The sequence below is a fragment of the Hylobates moloch genome, unplaced genomic scaffold (assembly GCF_009828535.3).
Source record: "Hylobates moloch isolate HMO894 unplaced genomic scaffold, HMol_V3 SCAFFOLD_1, whole genome shotgun sequence".
NCBI lineage: Eukaryota > Metazoa > Chordata > Mammalia > Primates > Hylobatidae > Hylobates > Hylobates moloch.
Window position 1 is genome coordinate 41,225,504 of NW_026652276.1, and position 20,189 is coordinate 41,245,692.

General features: G+C 41.0%; 1 protein-coding gene across 3 annotated transcripts in view; it reads left to right on the top strand.

Annotated features, from left to right (window-relative positions):
• The first annotated feature begins 10,379 nt into the window (after window positions 1–10,379).
• ORC2 (origin recognition complex subunit 2) overlaps window positions 10,380–20,189 on the top strand; it is a 61,709-nt gene continuing 51,899 nt past the window's right edge. Inside the window, exons 1-4 of one of the 3 annotated variants that reach the window (XM_058439782.1) lie at window positions 10,380–10,653; window positions 14,755–14,803; window positions 16,062–16,165; window positions 16,644–16,787. In XM_058439782.1, coding sequence (XP_058295765.1) covers window positions 16,072–16,165; window positions 16,644–16,787 — 238 coding nt within the window. In that variant the 5' untranslated portion in view covers window positions 10,380–10,653; window positions 14,755–14,803; window positions 16,062–16,071. Of the gene's footprint in view, window positions 10,654–10,679; window positions 10,923–14,754; window positions 14,804–16,061; window positions 16,166–16,643; window positions 16,788–20,189 lie in introns of those variants that run through there. The other 2 variants (XM_032755002.2, XM_058439785.1) reach the window with 2 other exon arrangements.

Below are 20,189 nucleotides of genomic sequence, written 5' to 3' on the forward strand. Positions count from 1 at the left end.
ACATTAAGAGTGTAAATTTTTTTGTACAGTATAAAAATACAGCTCTATTTGGCTTTTAACTGGATTTCCCTGAGTTGATTTTATCTTACCTAAATTTTATATCTTAAAAGGGTCTTTTCATATTTTTTCAAAATGTACCATTTTAATTTTATATCTGAACCTTTATATCATATCCTATTACATTAAGGCAGTATATAAAATTATATTTAACACCACAAAATAAGAAACAAGACAAAGGCAGGTGTGAAATTAATACATAAAACATGTGCCATATATTTCTGTAGTTAATTGTAGGGGTACAGATTTAGCACTGAACGTTAAAGCAGCCAAATGTAAAGACAGAAGTAAGATTAATTACATAATTTTTAGATATCCTTAAGATTCAACAAGTTTCTCAGGTGAAGCACAACTATTTGTAATGTTAAAATATTTTCTTTCCTGGGTCCTTGTGAAGAGGAACCAACATTATTATAATACAATTTATGAAGGTGCCTGTTCACACCCTTACCTGCAGTTAGTTCTCTCATCATTAAACTTTTTGGCCTTTCCCACATTGTCTTTCCTAAAGATACTTTAGCCTTCGCTTGGAACATGGGTTTAATCAAGGGGATACTTTAGCCTTCGCTTGGAACATGGGTTTAATCAAGGGTTAAGCCCTAGGCACTTTTTCCTTTCCCTTTCTTTACATGCATTTTCTGGAAAAATCTCTCTTGTGCCTTTTTTTTTATGACTGTTATTCCTTGCTGAGTCAAAGCTTTATTCTCCATTTTATTTCAGATTCAAGCAAACGAAGTACATTATCTTTTTGATATTTATTATCCCTTAATCCAAAGATTGGCAGATCCAGAACCAAGACTGTGTTTTTCTCTTTGACTCTGGATCTGCATTAGTAAGGAAGGATGAGATTCACAAGCTAACAGTTCCAATTTTTTCCCTTTATTAGAAATGTAATAGTTGTTCATTTACAAAATACAGAAAAAGGGCCGGGTGTGGTGGCTCACGCCTATAATCCCAGCACTTTGGGAGGTCGAGGTGGGTGGATCACCTGAGGTCAGGAGTTTGAAATCAGCCTGGCCAACATGGTGAAACCCCGTCTCTACTAAAAGTACAAAAATTAGCCGGGCATGGTGACAGGCACCTGTAATCACAGCTACTAGGAAGGCTGAGGCAGGAGAATCGCTTGAACCTGGGAGGTGGAGGTTGCAGTGAGCCGAGATTGCGCCATTGCACTCCAGCTTGGGGGACAAGAGCAAAACTCCATCTCAAAACAAACAAACAAACAAACAAAAACAAAAGAATACAGAAAAAGTACAACGGGAAAAGTAATATTTTCCTTTAAGGTACTGTAATATAATTGTGATATCAATAGAATAGTGGAGGCACTTTATATACACACACACATACATACATACATACATACACACACATACACACTATGCCCACACATACAACTCTTGTCCAGGTAAGTCACAGTATTTTATGGTACAAAGATTCTTCCCATGTGAATTAAACAATAACTAACATTATTGGGTGCTTAGGATGTGCCAGGCACTATTCTAAAAACTTTAAAGAAAATGCAGTAATTCATTTAATACTCAATAAAACAGCATTAGATAAGTACTATTCTTCTTTTTTGAGAAAAGTAAAGTACAGCTGTCCAAAGTCACAGAGCTAGTAAGTGGAAGAGCTAACACTGAACATAGACAATCAGGCGAATGCACTTGTGAACTTAAACATCGTAATATACTGCTTAATTGCATTGATTGTTCTCAACTATTAGTACACTTGCCAAACACCTACCCCAGAAAGCCAGTCCCCGTGAGGGACAGGAAGAAAGGGAGGGGTTGGATCTCAACAGAGCTAGATTGCTAATAGGCAAACTAAATCCATGAAAGAATCAAGCCCTAATATCCTAAGTATCCACAGTTATAAGTTAACTTCTCTCCTATGTATATACAATGGTCCTTGTGTACCATCCTGAGGGAAAATGAGAAAGTAGTCTTTTTGTGGTTCACGTAAGGAAGCTCAGTTGAGAAAAGCTATTTTACAGCATAATAAAGCAGAAGAGACTGCCAAAATACAAAACTTAAAATTATATGACAGTTCTTTCTATGACCCTTCCCATCCACGCAGAAAAGCTGCTGGGTAGCATGGGAGGAAAGCAGAATTTTGTTGGGCTGATGACTATGTTATGATTTAACATTAAATTTTTAAGTACATGAGGGCAGAAGTATAGTCTTTTGTGTTTAGGATATGTAAAGGTGTTTATCTGGCCCTGGGTGATAATCCAAATGGGATAGATATAATCTGTGATAATAGGCCGGGCGCAGTGGCTCATGCCTGTAATCCCAGCACTTTGGGAGGCCAAAGAGTGGATCATCTGAAGTCAGGAGTTCGAGACCGGCCTGGCCAACATGGTGAAACCTTGTCTCTACTAAAATTAGCTGGGTGTGGTAGTGCATCCTTGTGATCCTAGCTATCCTAAGGCACAAGAATCCCTCGAACCTGGGAGGCAGAGGTTGCAGTGAGCCAATATCGCACCATTGCACTCCAGCCTGGGTGACAGAGTGAGACCCTCTCTAAAAAAAAAAAAAAAAAGAACTGAAACAATGCTAATAGTCTGCTAATAGTCTCAAAACAAAACACTCATACTCAGTAGGCTTTTTATTTTATTCTCTCCAATATTCAGTAGGGAATTCCCCAAACAGGCTTTCTTCACTTCCTCCAAGTAAAATTACAGAATGTTAAGAAATCTATATATATTTCCTTTATTCATAAATGTTACACTAACTTTATACACACTGTAAAACTCAGAATTTTTTTTGTTTGTTGTTTTTTTTTTGAGATGGAGTCACACAGGCTGGAGTGCAGTAGCGTGATCTTGGCTTACTGCAAGCTCCGCCTCCCAGGTTCACGCCATTCTCCTGCCTCAGCCTCCCGAGTAGCTGGGACTACAGGCGCCCACCACCATGCCCGGCTAATTTTTTTTTTCTATTTTTTAGTTGAGACGGGGTTTCACCGTGTTAGCCAGGATGGTCTCGATCTCCTGACTTCATGATCCACCCACCTCGGCCTCCCAAAGTGCTGGGATTACAGGCATGAGCCACCGCGCCTGGCCAACTCAGAATTGTTTTCAAAAACTAATTCCCATTATTATAATTACTCTGTGTACTTTTTTTTTTTTTTGAGATGGAATTTCGCTCTTATTGTCCAGGCTGGAGTGCAATGGTGTGGTCTTGGCTCACTGCAACCTCCGCCTCCTGGGTTCAAGCAATTCTCCTGCCTCAGCCTCCCAAGTAGCTGGGATTATAGGCGCCCACCACCATGCCCAGCTAATTTTTATATTTTTAGTAGAGACAGGGTTTCACCATGTTGACCAGGCTGGTCTCAAACTCCTGACCTCAGGTGATCCACCCACCTTGGCCTCCCAAAGTGCTGGGATTACAGGCTTGAGCCACCACACCCAGCCCTCTGTGTACATTTTTAAGGATTACTGTGTCAAATCTTTCACTACTTATTTGATGATGGCATCTCATGTGTCCTCACTGACTGCTTTACCATCCCTGGTACAAAAAAAAAATATCTTGGAAGTTTTGGCTGCCATATTCTCTTTTATTACTAGATACTCAGATATAATCACTTTTCCTGAGCGTGACTGAAATCAATTTGACATATAAAAAAATTTCAGGGTAGAAGTTATTTGCTGAGGCATCTGCCACTGACATTCTAGATCTATTGAACCTTTATCAACTGTATGTTTAACATACATGATCTAGGCCACTGCATATCTCACAAAAAATTTTATTGCCAATTTTTAATTCTCTCTAGCTCACTGGTTCTCAGCTCTAGCTTCACATTAAAATCATCTGGCCAACTGGGCGCAGTGTCTCACGCCTGTAATTCCTGCACTTTGGGAGGCCAAGGTGGGTGGATCACCTGAGGTCAGGAGTTTGAGACCAGCCTGGTCAACATGGTGAAACCCTGTCTCTATTAAAAATACAAAAGAATTAGCCGGGTGTGGCGGTGGGCGCCTGTAGTCCCAACTACTCTGGAGGCTGAGGCAAGAGAATCACTTGAACCCAGGAGACGGAGGCTTCAGTGAGCCGAGATCGTGCCACTGCACTCCAGCCTGGGCAGCAGAGTGAAACTGTTGTCTCAAAAAAAAAAATCATCTGGGTAATTTTTTTTTTTTTTTTTTTGAGACGGAGTCTCGCTCTGTCACCCAGGCTGGAGTGCAGTGGCGCAATCTCGGCTCACTGCAAGCTCCGCCTCCCGGGTTCACGCCATTCTCCTGCCTCAGCCTCTCCGAGTAGCTGGGACTACAGGCGCCCGCCACCATGCCCGGCTAATTTTTTTGTATTTTTTTAGTAGAGACGGGGTTTCACCGTGGTCTCGATCTCCTGACCTCGTGATCCGCCCGCCTCGGCCTCCCAAAGTGCTGGGATTACAAGCGTGAGCCACCGCGCCCGGCCCGGTAATTTTTTAAAACAATTCTGATGACCAGGCCCCATGCAGACTCTCTGGGAGTAGGATCTGGCGTCACATAGTTCTCAAAGATCCCCAGCTAATTCTCATGTGCAATCAGGATTGAAAATTCTCTTTAATGCTATACCAATCTTTGGCATAGGTAAGCGTTCTCTCTTCTGTCCAGAACCTGACTCAGTAATAAATTTTTCCTAGTGAAACACCTAGTATAGTAACTGACAATATAAGAAAGAAGTATCATTAACCCATTCCATAAATACACCTCCACCCCAAAGAATAGACCCATCCATATCAATGCTTTAGTCTGCCTTCTCTATTCCCTAACTCAGGCCACTGAACACTGTAGGTGTTAATACATCTTCACTGGACCCTTGCACTTCTTGGCCTGTCCCCTTTCTCATTCCCTTTAGTTTCTATTCCGCAGCTTCAGCACCTAAAGTATCACTTTCTCAGCAGCCTCAACTCTTTTTCTATGAAATGGAGGCCATCATGCTAGCATAAATATGCTTAATTTCCTGTTTCCCGCTACCACTTCAAAGTTCTGAACTGTATCTGTAACTATCCTTATCCCCTTGCTGCCTGTCTCAAATGAGAGGCATCTCACATCATTTCTTATTTTTCTCACACTCCCCGCACAGTTCTCATTTTCGCCACTTGGCTTAAATCTATAAACGGACGACCCTAGATCTGTATCTCTAGGCCTAGACCTCTTGAATGTTAGACTTTTAAATCCAACTGGCTGCTAGATAGCTGGATATCTCTCGGGCACTTGAAAGTTAAGATGCCTTAAACTAAACTCATCTACCTTTTTCCCCTATCAGTAATCTCTCTCTCACATTACACCAATAAACTAATCCAGGCAACCAAGCCAGAAACTGAAGAATTATATCTCCTCTCTCCCTCACCTCTATTATCCAGTCTCCAAATCCTGCTGACTGCCCCCCAACTTTTTTTTTTAATTAATCCTTCCCAGCTTTACTACTACAGCACAAACTCATATCCTCTTCATATCGACTGCTTCAATAGCCTCCTAACTAGACTCTGCCCTTAAATTTATCCTCCTTAGTGATGGATATTAAATGCTTATCAGTACCCTGGTTAAAATTATCCAGTGGTTCCAATATAGGGGATAAATTCCATGTTATTTAGCCTGCATACAAGGCCCTGTGGCCTACTTCTACCCCATCTCCTATCATTCTACTTCTACCCCACCTCCTATCATTCTACTTCTACCCCACCTCCTATCATTCTTAAGTAACAACAAAGTGCTTTGTACTACCACACTCATTTGCACAATCACACCCTTTGTCGTTTGTACTACCACACCGTTTGTACTTTCTTACTGAAATCCCTTCTCCAGTACTTTTTCTTTTGCTTAAGTCCACTTGTCTTTTGAAATTGGATTGGGCGTTCCTCTGCTATCCCCCAACCCAACCCCTAGATTAAGCTAAATGGCAGTTGTCCTTGTAGTTCTCAGTACACCTTTTTTAATTTTTTTTTTTTGTTACAGATGGGGTCTTCCTGTGTGCTCAGAGTGACCTCGAACTCCTGGGCTCTAGTGATGCTCTCGCCTCAGCCTCCCAAGGTGTTGGGATTACAGGTGTCAGCCACTGGGCCCAGCCTACACCCTTTTGTGTTGAAATTATCTGATTCTTTCTACCGAATTAAATTTTAAATTCCTTAAGGGTAAGGGCCATACCTGGGCATTATGCCCCTGGTAGAGGTAGGGGCTCAAAAATTTTATTAAATAAACTGTTCAAAGACCCAGGGAGAAAATGGATTTTTTCAAGGAGCAATAGCATCAATATGAAGCTTTTCATGATACTGGCAAAGACAAGAGTTAACTGAGTTTCCCAAACTTAGGAACCAATATAAATGTATCTTAACCTGTTCATAAGACCTACTTGGTTCTGGTTGCTTAATCTAGATCTCTCACTGATATCTATACAGCTATTTAGATTATATTTCAATTTGGAAGATATGAACTGAGATCATATTCTTGAATTTGATCAAGTAAAATATGGTTTGGGTAAAAAACCTTGTTTGAATATAAAAACGAACTTGAAAAAAAGATTTCATTTTTTAACTCAGTCATCTCCTTGAAGAATAAATTTATAAAGATTCTGATTTTCTTCAGTGTGCTGACAGATGAGATCACAGGTGAAGAAAAATATAAGCTGCTATCATCTTGATTCTGCGGTCTATTTAAAAATTAAAACTTTTAAGAATTTTCTCCTTAAAGAATCTAAATTTGATGACTCACATTCCTTTTTACATTCCTTTTTTAATAGATATAAAAACGTCAAGAGTTTATTACAATTTTGAGTCAAATTTTCTCTGGGTTCTACATAGTATGTTTGCTCCTGCTTTATTTTTTTCTTTTTCAGAGCTGAGGGTTTATTCCAAAGTTTGGTAATGCTAAAATTGATCAGAAGCTCAGCGTGCAGGGACAAGGCTTATCAGCCAGTAGGTGTCAGCGTAGGTCTATATTGATAAACTGGCTTTTTCAATCGGGGCCTCCTTCCTTTTCTGATTAGCTTGCCTGAAAAAGTCTTTAAATTTAATGCCCAGGGGATATATGACTCATTGCCAGCGTTCTGGGAGCCAAGTAAGACAAGGTCCTAAGCTTGTCCTCCCCATTTCAGTATGACCTCATTTCTACTCTCAGTTGTGCCTAGCAGTAGAGTCTAGATCCTCTCGGTTCACCTTATAATCTCCTAGTTCTCCACAAAGTATGACAGGTGATCTAGCATCTAATTGTTTCAAGACTCCCAACCAATCTTCCAGTCTCATCTTCATACTCCATTTTTTTTTCCCAACCAATCCTCCAGTCTCAGCTTCATGCTCGTTTTTTCTTTTTCTTTCTTTTTTTGAGACAGAGTTTCGCTCTAGTTGCCCAGGCTGGAGTGCAATGGCATGATCTCGGCTCACCGCAGACACCGCCTCCCGGGTTTAAGCAATTCTCCTGCCTCAGCCTCCCAAGTAGCTCAGGTTACAGGCATGCACCACCAAGCCCGGCTAATTTTGCATTTTTAGTAGAAACAGAGTTTCACCATGTTGGTCAGGTTGGTCTTGCACCCCTGACCTCAAGTGATCCACCTGCCTTGGCCTCCCAAAGTGCTGGGATTACAGGCATGACCCACTGCGCCAGACCCATGCTGCTTTTAACGTATTCCTGAGACTACCACCTGGAGTTCTGTGAAAGGAATAGGCTTCTTACTGGCTTCCCCCTCTTCAGGCCTGGATTCCAGCTAACCAACTTATGTTAACCTGTTTTTCTATTCTGTTAATTTTATGTTTATACTTCAATAAAAAATTGATCGTTACTTTAGTGGTATTTAAAAAGTCTTCAATTCACCTTGTTTCATAGATTAGAGATTTTTAAAAGCCAGTGCCTAAGTTTCAAACTATTACCCAATTAGCTGCTTGTGCCTCTACCCTTTACAATATTGAGCTTCTACTTCCCCCTTTGGAACAGTCTACTGCCCTACGCAAAATTTCCATGAATACATGGGGAGTTGCCATTTTATGGTCCCCTCTGACTTCAGCTTCCTGTTGCTCCTAAATCCTGTGTCTCCATTCTGAAGGTATGGCTCTTTGTTTTTATCTTAGTATCAATCTAAATGCAAAACTCAGCTCCTTCCCTCTATTTTTCACACATATACCATAAAAACTACATCCAAACCCACCACTCACACCAAGGCCTCTGTGGTCTGTAGAAGCCTTTTTTCAAGATGTGAGAAGGAGAGGAATGAAGGGGAGTTTACTGACATCACAGAAATATTAAAAAAAAACAGCCAGGTGCAGTGGCTCATGCCTGTAATCCCAACACTTTTGGAGGCTGAGACAGGTGGATCACTTGAGCTCTGGAGTTGGAGACCAGCCAGGGCAGTACGGTGAAACCCCCTCTCTACAAAAAATACAAAAATTAGCCGGGCATGGTGGTGTGCACCTGCAGTCACAGCTACTCAGGAAGCTGAGGTGGGAGGTTTGGTTGAGAGCAGATAGTCGAGGCTGCAGTGAACAGTGATGTTGCCACTGCCCTCCAGCCTGAGTGGCAGAGGGAGACCGCATCTCAAAAAATATATATATATATATATATATATAAAAAACATACATAAGTTGAACATATCTATTCAACATTCCTAGATCTTCATCGTTTTTTTCAAATTTCTTTTTCTTTTATAAGAAATGGGGTCTCGATGTGTTGCCCAGGCTGGAGTGCAGTGGCTATTCACAGGTGAGATCACTGCTCACTGCATCCTGGAACTCTGGGATGCAAACAATCTTCCTTTCCTCAGCCTCACAAGTAGCTGGGATTACAGGTGTGTGTGCTGGGCTAGATAGTCATCTTCACATTTTTAAACACTCTTCAAACACATCATTGTTAACTGTTGAGCTATGTTCTCTTTATCTTCTGTCTCTAGTCACTCCCCAAATTCTTTTTATTTACAATGCACAAAAAATTGCCTTTCTCTTCCATTTTCTTAACTCCACCTAGCCAAAATGGAATAATGAGGTATCAAGGCTATGATCATTTCTTTCTCAACTGGATTTCCCAAACAGCTTCCAAATCTTGTGACTCTATATCTTCCCTCCCAATCCTACCTCCTTTATCCAAAGATCTTTCAATACAAATCTGACCAGTGCCCTAAGGGCCAACTAAGCCCTTCATAATAACAGACCCAACGCTTGGCATTTTACACAGCTGTTACACGGATTTGGACCTTCTACCTGGAAAATTTTACCCCTCTTGGCCTGTTTTAAATCTATTCAACACAGGGGTTTCAGTTTAAACATCTCTTCCTCCAAGAAAATTGTTCCTGACTCCTTCTGGACTTTTAATTAGCTACTCCTACCATGTGCTCCAATGCACTTCCCATATCATAGTATTTTTCTCAATATTGTCCGTTCAGTATCTTCACGTGCTAGGTAACTACAGTGAATGCAGAGATCGTAGTTGTCTCGCTCGATATTGAATCCTTATCTTCTGGTTCGCAGAGTACTCTGCAGTTTTGTTTTGAGTAAGTGAATCCAAATGAAACAGTACCCTGTTCTTAATACTGTATGGATCCCATCCAGGTTCATTCCTTTTCTTCCTCATTTTCTGTCTTGTCTTTTTTATATTTTGGATAGTTGAAGTCAATCATTTTCTCTGTCTGTTCATTCTATTTCCCCAGCCTCTTCATCCCACTAGCCGTCCGATCCCATCTCCATATTCAGTGCTTCTCCCAACGTCTCTTCTCCTCCCTACCCCAGACCCTGGAGATGTACAAGATCCTACCTTTCAAGCCGAATGAAGAAAATCTTTAAAAAAGAAATGCGAATCAATTTCCATTACCTTTTTCTTCAAAAGATAGCTGGGAAACCAATGAACACTTTTTTTTTTTTTTTTTTTTTGAGACGCAGTTTCGCTCTTGTTGCCCAGTCTGGAGTGCAACGGCTCGATCTCGGCTCACTGCAACGTCCGCCTCCCGGGTTCAAGCGTTTCTCCTGCCTCAGCCTCCCGAGTAGCTGGGATTACAGGCATGCGCCACCACGCCCGGCTAATTTTGTATTTTTAGGAGAGACGGGGTTTCTCCATGTCAGTCAGACTGGTCTCGAGCTCCCGACCTCAGGTGATTCGCCCGCCTCGGCCTCCCAAGGTGCTGGGATTAGAGGCGTGAGATACTGCGCCCGACCCCAAAGAACACTTTTTAAAGATTGCTACAAGACAAACAGCCACCACTCAGCCAGCTACTCTGCAAACTTCCTCGGATCCAAACAACACTTCCTTTTCCTTTCCCCGGAAACGGAAAGAGGAAAGGAAAAGTAAGGCCCACAACTCAGGGCCTAACAATCCTTTTTCCTCAGGTTTCCTGATGGGCGGGGCTGAATGGCCGGCGCCGACTGGCCGGCAGAGCCGTCGCTCTTGGGCGACTCCTCTTCCTATTGGCTTCCTCGGGCACCGCCCCCCGAACAGGGCGGGAGATTCGGTGTGCCGCACGCAGGCTTCCCATCCCCCAGCTGGCCTCCAGGGCTCCTTACCTCCGCCGTGGTCGGGCGCGAATTACTAGAAATTGGCTTTTCCCGTTGGGGCCGAAGGTGCCTTCCCTGCGGCGGCGACTCAGCGGGGTGTCGTTCGGCCGGCGTGAGGCGGCCGGATCGGCGCCAGGCGGAAACCTAGCGGTGAGTAGTGGGGTGTTGGGGCAGCCTGCCTCCCTTTTCTGCTTAGCTCGCGGCTTGTGAGGTGCGTCCAGGTGCACCCAGCCCCGCGTCGGAGCTTGGCCCCCAGCGTCCCAGGTCGCGCATCTCGGCTTTCCCTCGGCACTCGGGGCATGGTCTCTGCGCCTCGCTGTCCCCCGCAGGCTGCCCGGGGGCTCGAGAACCCTTGCTGGTGGAGCGCAGCCAACTGGCCAGAGGCTGGAGGCGCAGGCCAAAGTCCTTCAAGACTTGAGGTGAGAGGCTTGCTCTGGGGAGACCTTTCGTTAGTCCGCCCAGCAGTTATAGGCCTTTTGTGCAAGGGACGCCTGATACTAACATACCTGATTCCCAGCTTACGAAGCCCTCTGGTTGGAAAAGGAGAACTGTGAAGATGTGTAGCGACAGTGGTAAAGTGCCCTGTGAGGTATGAAGAGGAAGAGATCGCGTCCCAGAACCACTGTAGCTAGAACCTTTGATGTCATCCCAGCCTGGATGTGTCCTGCCAGCTAACTGATCGGTCACCTTGGAGCCATGCTTGGCTGTAAAATGTTGATAAGCCAGGCTCTTTTGGTAGAGCTTTTTAATTAAAAAGATGTTGAGACGTTACTTTTCATTTTACAATTGAAATCCTAATAGAATCGTTACACTTTCCCCCCAGTTAAATTGCAATCTGAAGAAAAATAGCACGGCCCTACACCGTTATATAAGGGCACTGCACGTTAAACGGACATCATCACTTATTGAGCAGTTTTTCTGTTAGATGTTGAATGAGTTAGAGATGTACAAGAGATCTGCATGGTTAAGTTGAAGTTTAAAGTAAAAATATCTCAGTGTTTACTGCAGTAAGGAGCTAAAAAAGAAAAAGGTTAAAGTAAAAATACCGATAATTGGGAGCATTCAGTGATGCTCTTTTATATATCAGGCACATCATTTCATTTAATCGTCAGGACTTTGGACAAAGTCCCACAGTTATAAAGTATGGAGTGGAGATTGGAACTCAGGTTTCTCTGATATTAAAATTGGTGCTTAACCACTAATCTATCCAACCTTCTTTTTCAAAAGATTATGTTTTTAAAAGTTACAGCAAATCTTTTATTTGTTTTCAAAGGAGAGTGTGTTGCTAACACTTGGTGCAATGCTAACACTTGGTGCTGCTGAATTGCCTTGAAGTTAACTCCTTGAAAGGGGTTGACTTATAAGCACCAACGCAGTGCCTTGAGGGGTCATAATGGTCACTAAATATTGCATTTTATTGTGTGATTGTTAGGTTTTTTGTTCGTTTTTCAGGAACTGTTGGAAAGGGAAGAAGGAAACGTTTCTCATGAGGTCTTTGTAGACATTTTCTTTAATTTGGTGATTTTGTACTATTTAATAAGACGCTCCAAAATTAGAAAAGGAAATGTTTGTATAAATGCACTTGGCTACAAACAAGTCTCAGGCTGCCTCTGTCCAGGCAATTCTTATGTAGAATACCATAGGGAAATTGCCTAGGACAATACTCAGTTGCCTAGAATATTTGTTTTTAAATTTTCGTAGAAAATCTCGTCCCCACATCCCCAAGAACAACTAAACTTTTGCCAATAAGAATTACGTAACAGACCTTTACTTGCTTTTTGCTTTGATTGCCAGGAAGCTCAGAGCCAAAAATTCATTGTGTGATTTTATTTTCTGCTTTCCTTTATATTTTTTCTGATGCAGACTCCCTATTAGCATTTATAATTTGTTTTATTGCATTTGCTCATTGTCACTGCTTCAAATCCTTTGTAGTACACAGCAGTGTATAATTAAGTAAAATAATGTAGATTATGCTGACTCTGGCCATGCTCTTTGAAGTATGCTTGATAGAACTAGTGATGTTTCACCCGATGAACTGGAAAGTTAGAGAAACTGTAGAATTCTTTAGACATTCTATAGTTACGGGCTATAGAATACCCTAACCCTAATTGACATGTAGAGAAATAGACCTATTATGAATGGTTTTCAGAGGTCAAAACAAGCATTTAGCGTCCAGCACAGTGGTTCACACCTGCAGTCCCAGCACTTGGGGAGGCTGAGGTGGGCAAATCGCTTGAGCTCAGGAGGCCAGCCTGGGCAACATGGGGAAACCCCGTCTCTACAAAAAAATACAAAAATTAGCAAGGCTTGGCATTTCACGCCTCTAGTCCCACCTACTCAGGAGGCTGAGGTGAGATGTTGCAGTGAGCTGAGATCGCACCACTGCACTCCAGCCTGGGTGACAGAGCTGAATGACCGTTTCAAAAAAACAAACCCCACAAAAACAAAAAACCCAAAACGACAAAAAAACCAAGCATTTATGATAACATTTTTATTTGATGGCAGGAGAGGTATGTGGTGTAATAGAGTGGTCAGGAAGTTAGGAATCTGCCAGGTGCAGTGGCTTAACACCTATAATCCCAACACTGGTGGGCTGAGGCGGGCCAATCACGAGGTCAAGAGATCGAGACCATCCTGGCCGACATGGTGAAACCCCATCTCTACTAAAAATGCAAAAATTAGCTGTGTGTGGTGGTGCACACCTGTAGTCCCAGCTACTCAGGAGGCTGAGGCAGGAGGATCTCTTGAACCTGGGAGGCGGAGGTTGCAGTGAGCTGAGATCGAGCCTCTGTACTCCAGCCTGGGAGACAGCAAGACTCCATATTAAAAAAAAAAAAGAAAAGAAAAAAAAAGAAGTTAGGATCAGTCCGACATGGATTTCAACCCTAATAGATTTATAATTGTGTGTATTGGCATTCATAATTTAATGAGTTATTAATATTTAATGAGTTGACCTCAGTTTACTCATTTGTAAGTTGGGGACATTATATATATAAAGAGAGAGATGCAAAATACCTAAGTCAGAGAATCTGAGGATTTAATGAGCTGGTATGCATAAATGTGCCTAATACAGTGCCTCACAAACAGCCCCTCAAAAAACCTGTTTCTTTATTTTATACAAATATTATGTAAATGGATTAAACTTTAATACACCCAGATTCCCCATAATAGGAAACAGTATTATGACTAGAAAAATGGCCCAAGAGGACATGTTTTACAAGCAATGGTCATAAGTTATAGATGAAGTATTTATTATCTTTATTTTTTATTTTTAAAATTTTTCCTTCATATTACAGCCAAGTCCACAATTTTTTGTTGTTGTTGTTTAAAATTTTTTTGACCTGGTGTGGTGGCTTACTCCTGTAATCCCAGCAGTTTGGGAGGTAGAGGTGGGTAGATCGCTTGAGCCCAGAGGTTTGAGACAAGCCTAGGCAACATGGTGAAACCTCATTTCTACAAAAAATACAAAAGTTAGCTGGGTGTGGTGGCACAAGCTGGTAGTCCCAGCTGTATGGGAGGCTGAGGTGGGCAGATCACCTGAGCCCAGGAGGTTGGAGCTGTGGTGAGCCAAGATCATACCACTGCTCTAGGTGACAGAGCCCAGACCCTGTCTCAAAAAAAAAAAAAAAAAATTAGAGACAGGGTCTCACTCTGTTGCCCAAGCTGGAGTGCAGTAGTGTGATCATAGCTCAATGTAATCTCGAACTCTGGGGCTCAAGGAATCTCCCACTTCAGCCTCTGAGTAGACTATAGGCACATGCCACCACGCCCAATTAATTTTTTTTTTTTTTGGTAGAGGCAGGGCCTTACTGTTGGCAGGCTTGTCTTCAACTCCTGGCCTCAAGGGATCCCCCTGCCTCAGCCTCCCAAAGCACTGAGATTATAGGCATGAGCCACTGCACCCAGCCCAGTATTTATTATCTTTATACACAAAGTATGAACCTCATAGAGTTGTGCAGATTAAATGAGAATACATATGGAGTACTCAAAACTATGTCTAGCACATTTTAAGTGCTCAAATTTTGTCCTCCTCTCTTCCCATTCCATCCAGATGTTCTCAGTATCTAGGGCTTCCTGGCCAAATCGGTAATGGTCTTTTTGTCCTTTACTATACCATTACAACAGCTTTGGCTTTGTAAGGTCTACTGTATCTATTCATCATGCTTGTTAAAACTTGTGGAACTTGTTTTTGCCCCATTGCTTTCATTTTTCTACCAGCTGGTCCTGACTAAGTTCTTTTTCCAATTACAGGTGACTCTATCTGAATTTTGCAGCTGCAGAATGTGTAGTACCTTAAAAGGTAAATGAAAACTGAAAGAAGTCATTTAAGCATGTTGCTTGTCAAAATAAAACTTGGTAACATTGAATTAGTTTTCTTCCTGCAGATAATGAGCTCAGAAGAGATAAATGGCTGTGGTGGTGGCCCAGGCCTGTAATCCCAGAAGTTTGAGAGGGTGAGGTGGGAAAATTGCTTAATTCCAGGAGCTCAGAACCAGCCTGGGCAACATAGGGAGGCCCTGTCTCTACAAAAAAAGGAAAACCTGCCAAGCATAGTGGCATGTGCCTGTAATCCCAGCTACTTCAGAGGTTGAGATGGGAGGATTACTTGAGCCCAGATGGTTGAGGCTGCAGCAACACAGTGAGACCCTGTCTCAAAAAAAAAAAGAAAGTAAAGAGAGACACAGTCAATAGTTTCTCCTGCCAAAAGAAAAGGTGAAAACAAGATTGTAAGAAAGAGAGAAGAGAAAAGAAATCAAGAACACTGAATCTTAGTTTATATTTTTTGGGTAAACTGATTAGCTGGCAGCAGTTAAAATCATCATTAGTTATTTTCAGGCCAGTAGCATAATAAGTTCTGAAAGTACATTTTGTCAGACTAGCCAGAGTTGATCAAACTTTTGCTTGCCAAACTCTGGAGGTTTGTTCAGTGAGGAACTGAGTGTAAAGTGTTCGAAAGATTTGTGTTTACTGTTTAGTTACCAAGATACCTAGAAAGCCATATTCATATTTGTAAAGTTGTTTGGTAAGCATTCCATAAAAGTAAAGGGAGGTGCTTGAGGGTTTTTTGATCCAGGCTTGGGACACAAATGAAGTTTAACACACTCCCCACAGTTGACTATAGCTTTCTAGTGAACAGATAATAAAATCCATCAAACCATTATTCTTTGTTTGGCTGTCACTTTTCTAAACACTCATGTATTAACCACCCCCCTTTCTGTTAATGTACTTGTCTGAATTGGTTAGAGCTTTCATTAAAACTTAAATTATTTTTCTGAGAATATTTTGTTTTATTTTTTTTCTGAGTATATTTTAGCTACCTTGATTGGATTTAGCTCTTCTCAAATCTCAGACATCTCTTTCCCTCCCCAGTTTTTTAGATAAAGAATTGAGTTACCTACAGTCGAATATGTAGTAATACAGTAATGCATAATGTATTTTTTATACTTAAAAAGACTTTAAAAATATTAGATAAAGACATGTATTCATTATGTGAATGTTTAATTTGGTGGTTGATATGAATTCTTCATCACTTTTGAGTAACTTACTGTTTTTTTTAGGTTGACAACAATGAGTAAACCAGAATTAAAGGAAGACAAGATGCTGGAGGTTCACTTTGTGGGAGATGATGATGTTCTTAATCACATTCTAGATAGAGAAGGAGGTACTAAGTGATTGTACAATTTGAAGAGATGCTTATTATAATGTTTATGGATTATTTCACTTCTAAAACTTTTAACATTTTCTTTTGAAAATATAGCGCAAAGGATTGATCTGGTTAATAAAACTGAATAAAAACTGCTTTAATTTTTAGTTTAATTCTTTCAAACTTTAATTGAAAATGTTCAGTAAAGCCTAATATAAAATGAAATGCTCAGTAGTGGTAGTCACTAATAACTACCCATTGTAATTTAAAATATGTGGTTATTTTGAACCCTAAAAATAGATACTTTCAAGATTGTGTGTGTTTTAACTATATAAACTGTGGAAGAGTGGTCAGAGTGGCCAGTTTTAATCAAAGAGAAAGCTTTTTTCCCAGCTTTTAAGTAATGACAATATAAATATTATAATTTCCTATTTAAATGTAATGTTTAGAAAGAATTTATACCTGTCATGCTCTAATTCTTTGGATGTTCTTATAGGAGCTAAATTAAAGAAGGAGCGAGCACAGCTTTTGGTCAACCCCAAAAAAATAATAAAGAAGCCAGAATATGATTTGGAGGAAGATGACCAGGAGGTCTTAAAAGATCAGAACTATGTGGAAATTATGGGAAGAGATGTTCAAGGTATTTGAGGGGGTGAAATATACACTCGTTTCTGCTAGTAGCAGAAATTGCTTTATAGGATACACAAAAGTAGTCTGGTAGGTTAAACAGTGGTGTTCTATATTATCATGTTTCTCATCTAAAAAGCATTTGCTTCAATTTCTCCACAGTTCTTTTTTTTAACAACCAGTCCTGCACATAGTTTTCAGTAAGAAAGAATCTATAAACCAACCACTCTAAAGTTATTTTCTTTTTATTTTATTTTTAAAATTTTTCCAGGATACATGTATACAATGTGCAGGTTTGTTACATAGGTATACATGGGCCATGGTGGTTTGTTGCACCTTTCAACCCATCATCTAGGTTTTAAGCCCCACATGCATTAGCCGTCTGTCCTGATGCTCTCCCTCCCTCCACCCACCCACAGGCTGTGGCATATGTTGTTCCCCTCCCTGTGTCCATGTGTTCTCATTTTTCAACTCCCACCTATGAGTGAAAATATGCAGTGTTTGGTTTTCTGTTACTGTGTTAGTTTGCTGAGGATGATGGCTTCCAGCTTCATAAATGTCCCTGCAAAGGATATGATCTCATTCCTTTTTATGGCTGCATAGTACTCCTAAAGTTATTTCCAAGATATTTATTTATTTATTTTAGAGACAGGGTCTTGCTCTGACACCCAGATTGGGGTGCCGTGGCACAATCATAGCTCACTGTAGCCTCCAACTTCTGGGTTCAACAGATCCTCCCAACTTAGCCACCTGAGTAGCTAGTACTATTTTTAAGATATTTATTTATGGCCAGACATGGTGGCTCACGTCTGTAATCCCAGCACATTGGGAGACTGAGGCAGGAGGACTGCTTGAGCCCAGGAGTTTGTAACCATCCTAAGCAACATAGTAAGATCCCGTTTCTACAAAAAAAAAAAAAAAAAAAAAAAGTTTTTAATTAGCTGGAAGCTGAGTATGTGGTGGCTCATGCCTGTAATCTCAGCACATTGGGAGACCAAAGCAGATTGATCGCTTGAGTCCAGGAGTTTGAGACTAGCCTGGCATGGTGGCACACACCTGTGGTCCCAGCTACCAGGGAGGCTGAGGTGGGAGGATCACTTGAGCCTGGGAGGTTGAGGTAGCAGTGAGCCGTGATCATACCACTGCACTCCAGCCTGGGCAACAGAGTGAGACCCTGTCTCAAAAAAAATAAAATTAGCCAAGCATGGTGGTGTGTGCCTGTAGTCCCAGTTACTTGGGAGGCTAAGGCAGAGGATTGCTTGAGCCCAGGAGGTTGAGGCTACAGTGAGCTGTGATTGCATCACTATACTCAGCGTGGGTGACAAAGCGAGACCCTAGGTCAAAACAGAACAAAAAAAAGATATTTATGTTTTTAACTTATTTAAAATACCTTTCTAAAGCAAGTTATTTTTACCTTGATCTTTACAGAACTAGGAGGAGCATTTCAAGAAGTAGTGTTCTAACCCAGGAATGCTGGTATTGTGTGTGGTTTTAATTTTTACATCTAAGCCAGATTCCTGCAAGATTATTCTTAACATAAAACATTTTTTAGGCTTGAATTATATTTTAGTTAGGTTTTTCCTGGGTACAAGGAACACAGATCCCCACAACCTAGCTTAAAAAAATAATGACAAAGGAAAGAAAGCAATATTGTTGGGTACTAGGAGAGTTGGAACTGGGACAGTGTTAAAAACTGAGGAACTATGCTTTCATGAGTCTCCAGGTCTCCCTGTGTCATCTCTGTGCATCTGTTCTGATTTCTCTATGCCACTTATTTTCTTCATGTACATGTGTTTTATTCTCGCATACTTATAAATGTCCATCAAGTTCCCAGTGTTAAATGATTTGGTTTTTCAGTTCTCCCATTCTAGATTCTCAAGGGTCGATTTAGCTCAATTCATTTTTAAAATCTGGACATAGAAATAGCATATAATTGGAATATCCACAGATGAATCACAGTTATCTGTGCCTATTACTTATTATATTAATGAACATAGTTACATAGTTCATTAACTATGGGGGTAGAGTCATATACTCCATGTATAGAGTTATACAAAAAATGACCACCGCTCCTCAATAGATTTAGTGGGCTGGGTAGTGTCTCCTATGTGTCCACAGCTAGACAGTTGACATTTTTTGAGCATATTCTAAATAAAACTTGGTGTTCTTGACTCCCTATTATGCCAGGCCTAAGAAGAGATTGAAAACAGTATTCCACAAAAGAAACTTTTATCATAAAAATTGTTTCTTAAAAAAGTAGTATGTTTGTTGTAGAAATTCAGTGCTTCCAACCTTTCTCACATAACAGCACTCACAGCAAATGATATTTGGAGGCACAATGGAATAAATAGAGGAGGATGCTGCAGACCAAGGACAAATACCCTAGGGCCCTAACCCTACCCCTGCTACTGGCCTTGATTGGCATCCTCAAAGGCCTGAGAGAATCAGTACTCAACACATATGAAACCCATACCTTTTATTTATTTATTTATTTATTTATTTATTTATTTATTTATTTACTTATTCATTCATTCATTCATTCATTCATTCATTCATTCCTCACACTGATTGGGGAGCTTTGCCTTATTTTTTGGCATCATGCCCTGTGTTTTTCAACCTTTTTAAAATTATTGTCCCCTAATTAGCCTTTTTAGACATTTTCTGCTAATCACTTTTTCCTACCCTTAAAATTTCAGTACTACATATATGCCGTATATCTGTTTATGTACTGTGACCCTTTGGAGGGCCACAGACTATTAAATTAATAACGTCAAAGTCTTTTTTCCACACTCCCTCCTGTGCCAATATCCAGTTTTACCCAATTGGGAGAAGTATTGTACCTGTCAAGAATGCCTGCTTTAGAGAACGTGGAACCGTTAACATTTCAGTGTGTATCTTCTGTCTGTTCATACATGCATGGGCACACATAAGCTTGCACCATCACATTTATTTATAAATAGACTTTGCAATTAATAATGTATCATATATACATTACTCTGTCATTAGACATTCTTCTACAATAAGAATTTTAACAGGTATTGTCAAATATCCTCCTAAAGTTTATACAGATTACACTATTTAATCATAGTTACATCTTCCTAAAGACTTAGTTTTGGCCAGACGCAGTGGCTCATGCCTGTAATCTCAGCACTTTGGGAGGCCAAGGCGGGTGGATCGCCTGAGGACGGGAATTCAAGACCAGCCTGGCCAAGATGGTGAAACCGTGTCTGTACTAAAAATACAAAAAATTAGCTGGGCGTGGTGGTGGGCACCTGTAATCTCAGCTACTCGGGAGGCTGAGGCAGGAAAATCGCTTGAACCCAGGAGGTGGAGGTTGCAATGAGCCAAGATCATGCCATTGCACTCCAGCCTGGGCAACAAGAGTGAAAATCCATCTCAAAAAAAAGAAAAAAGA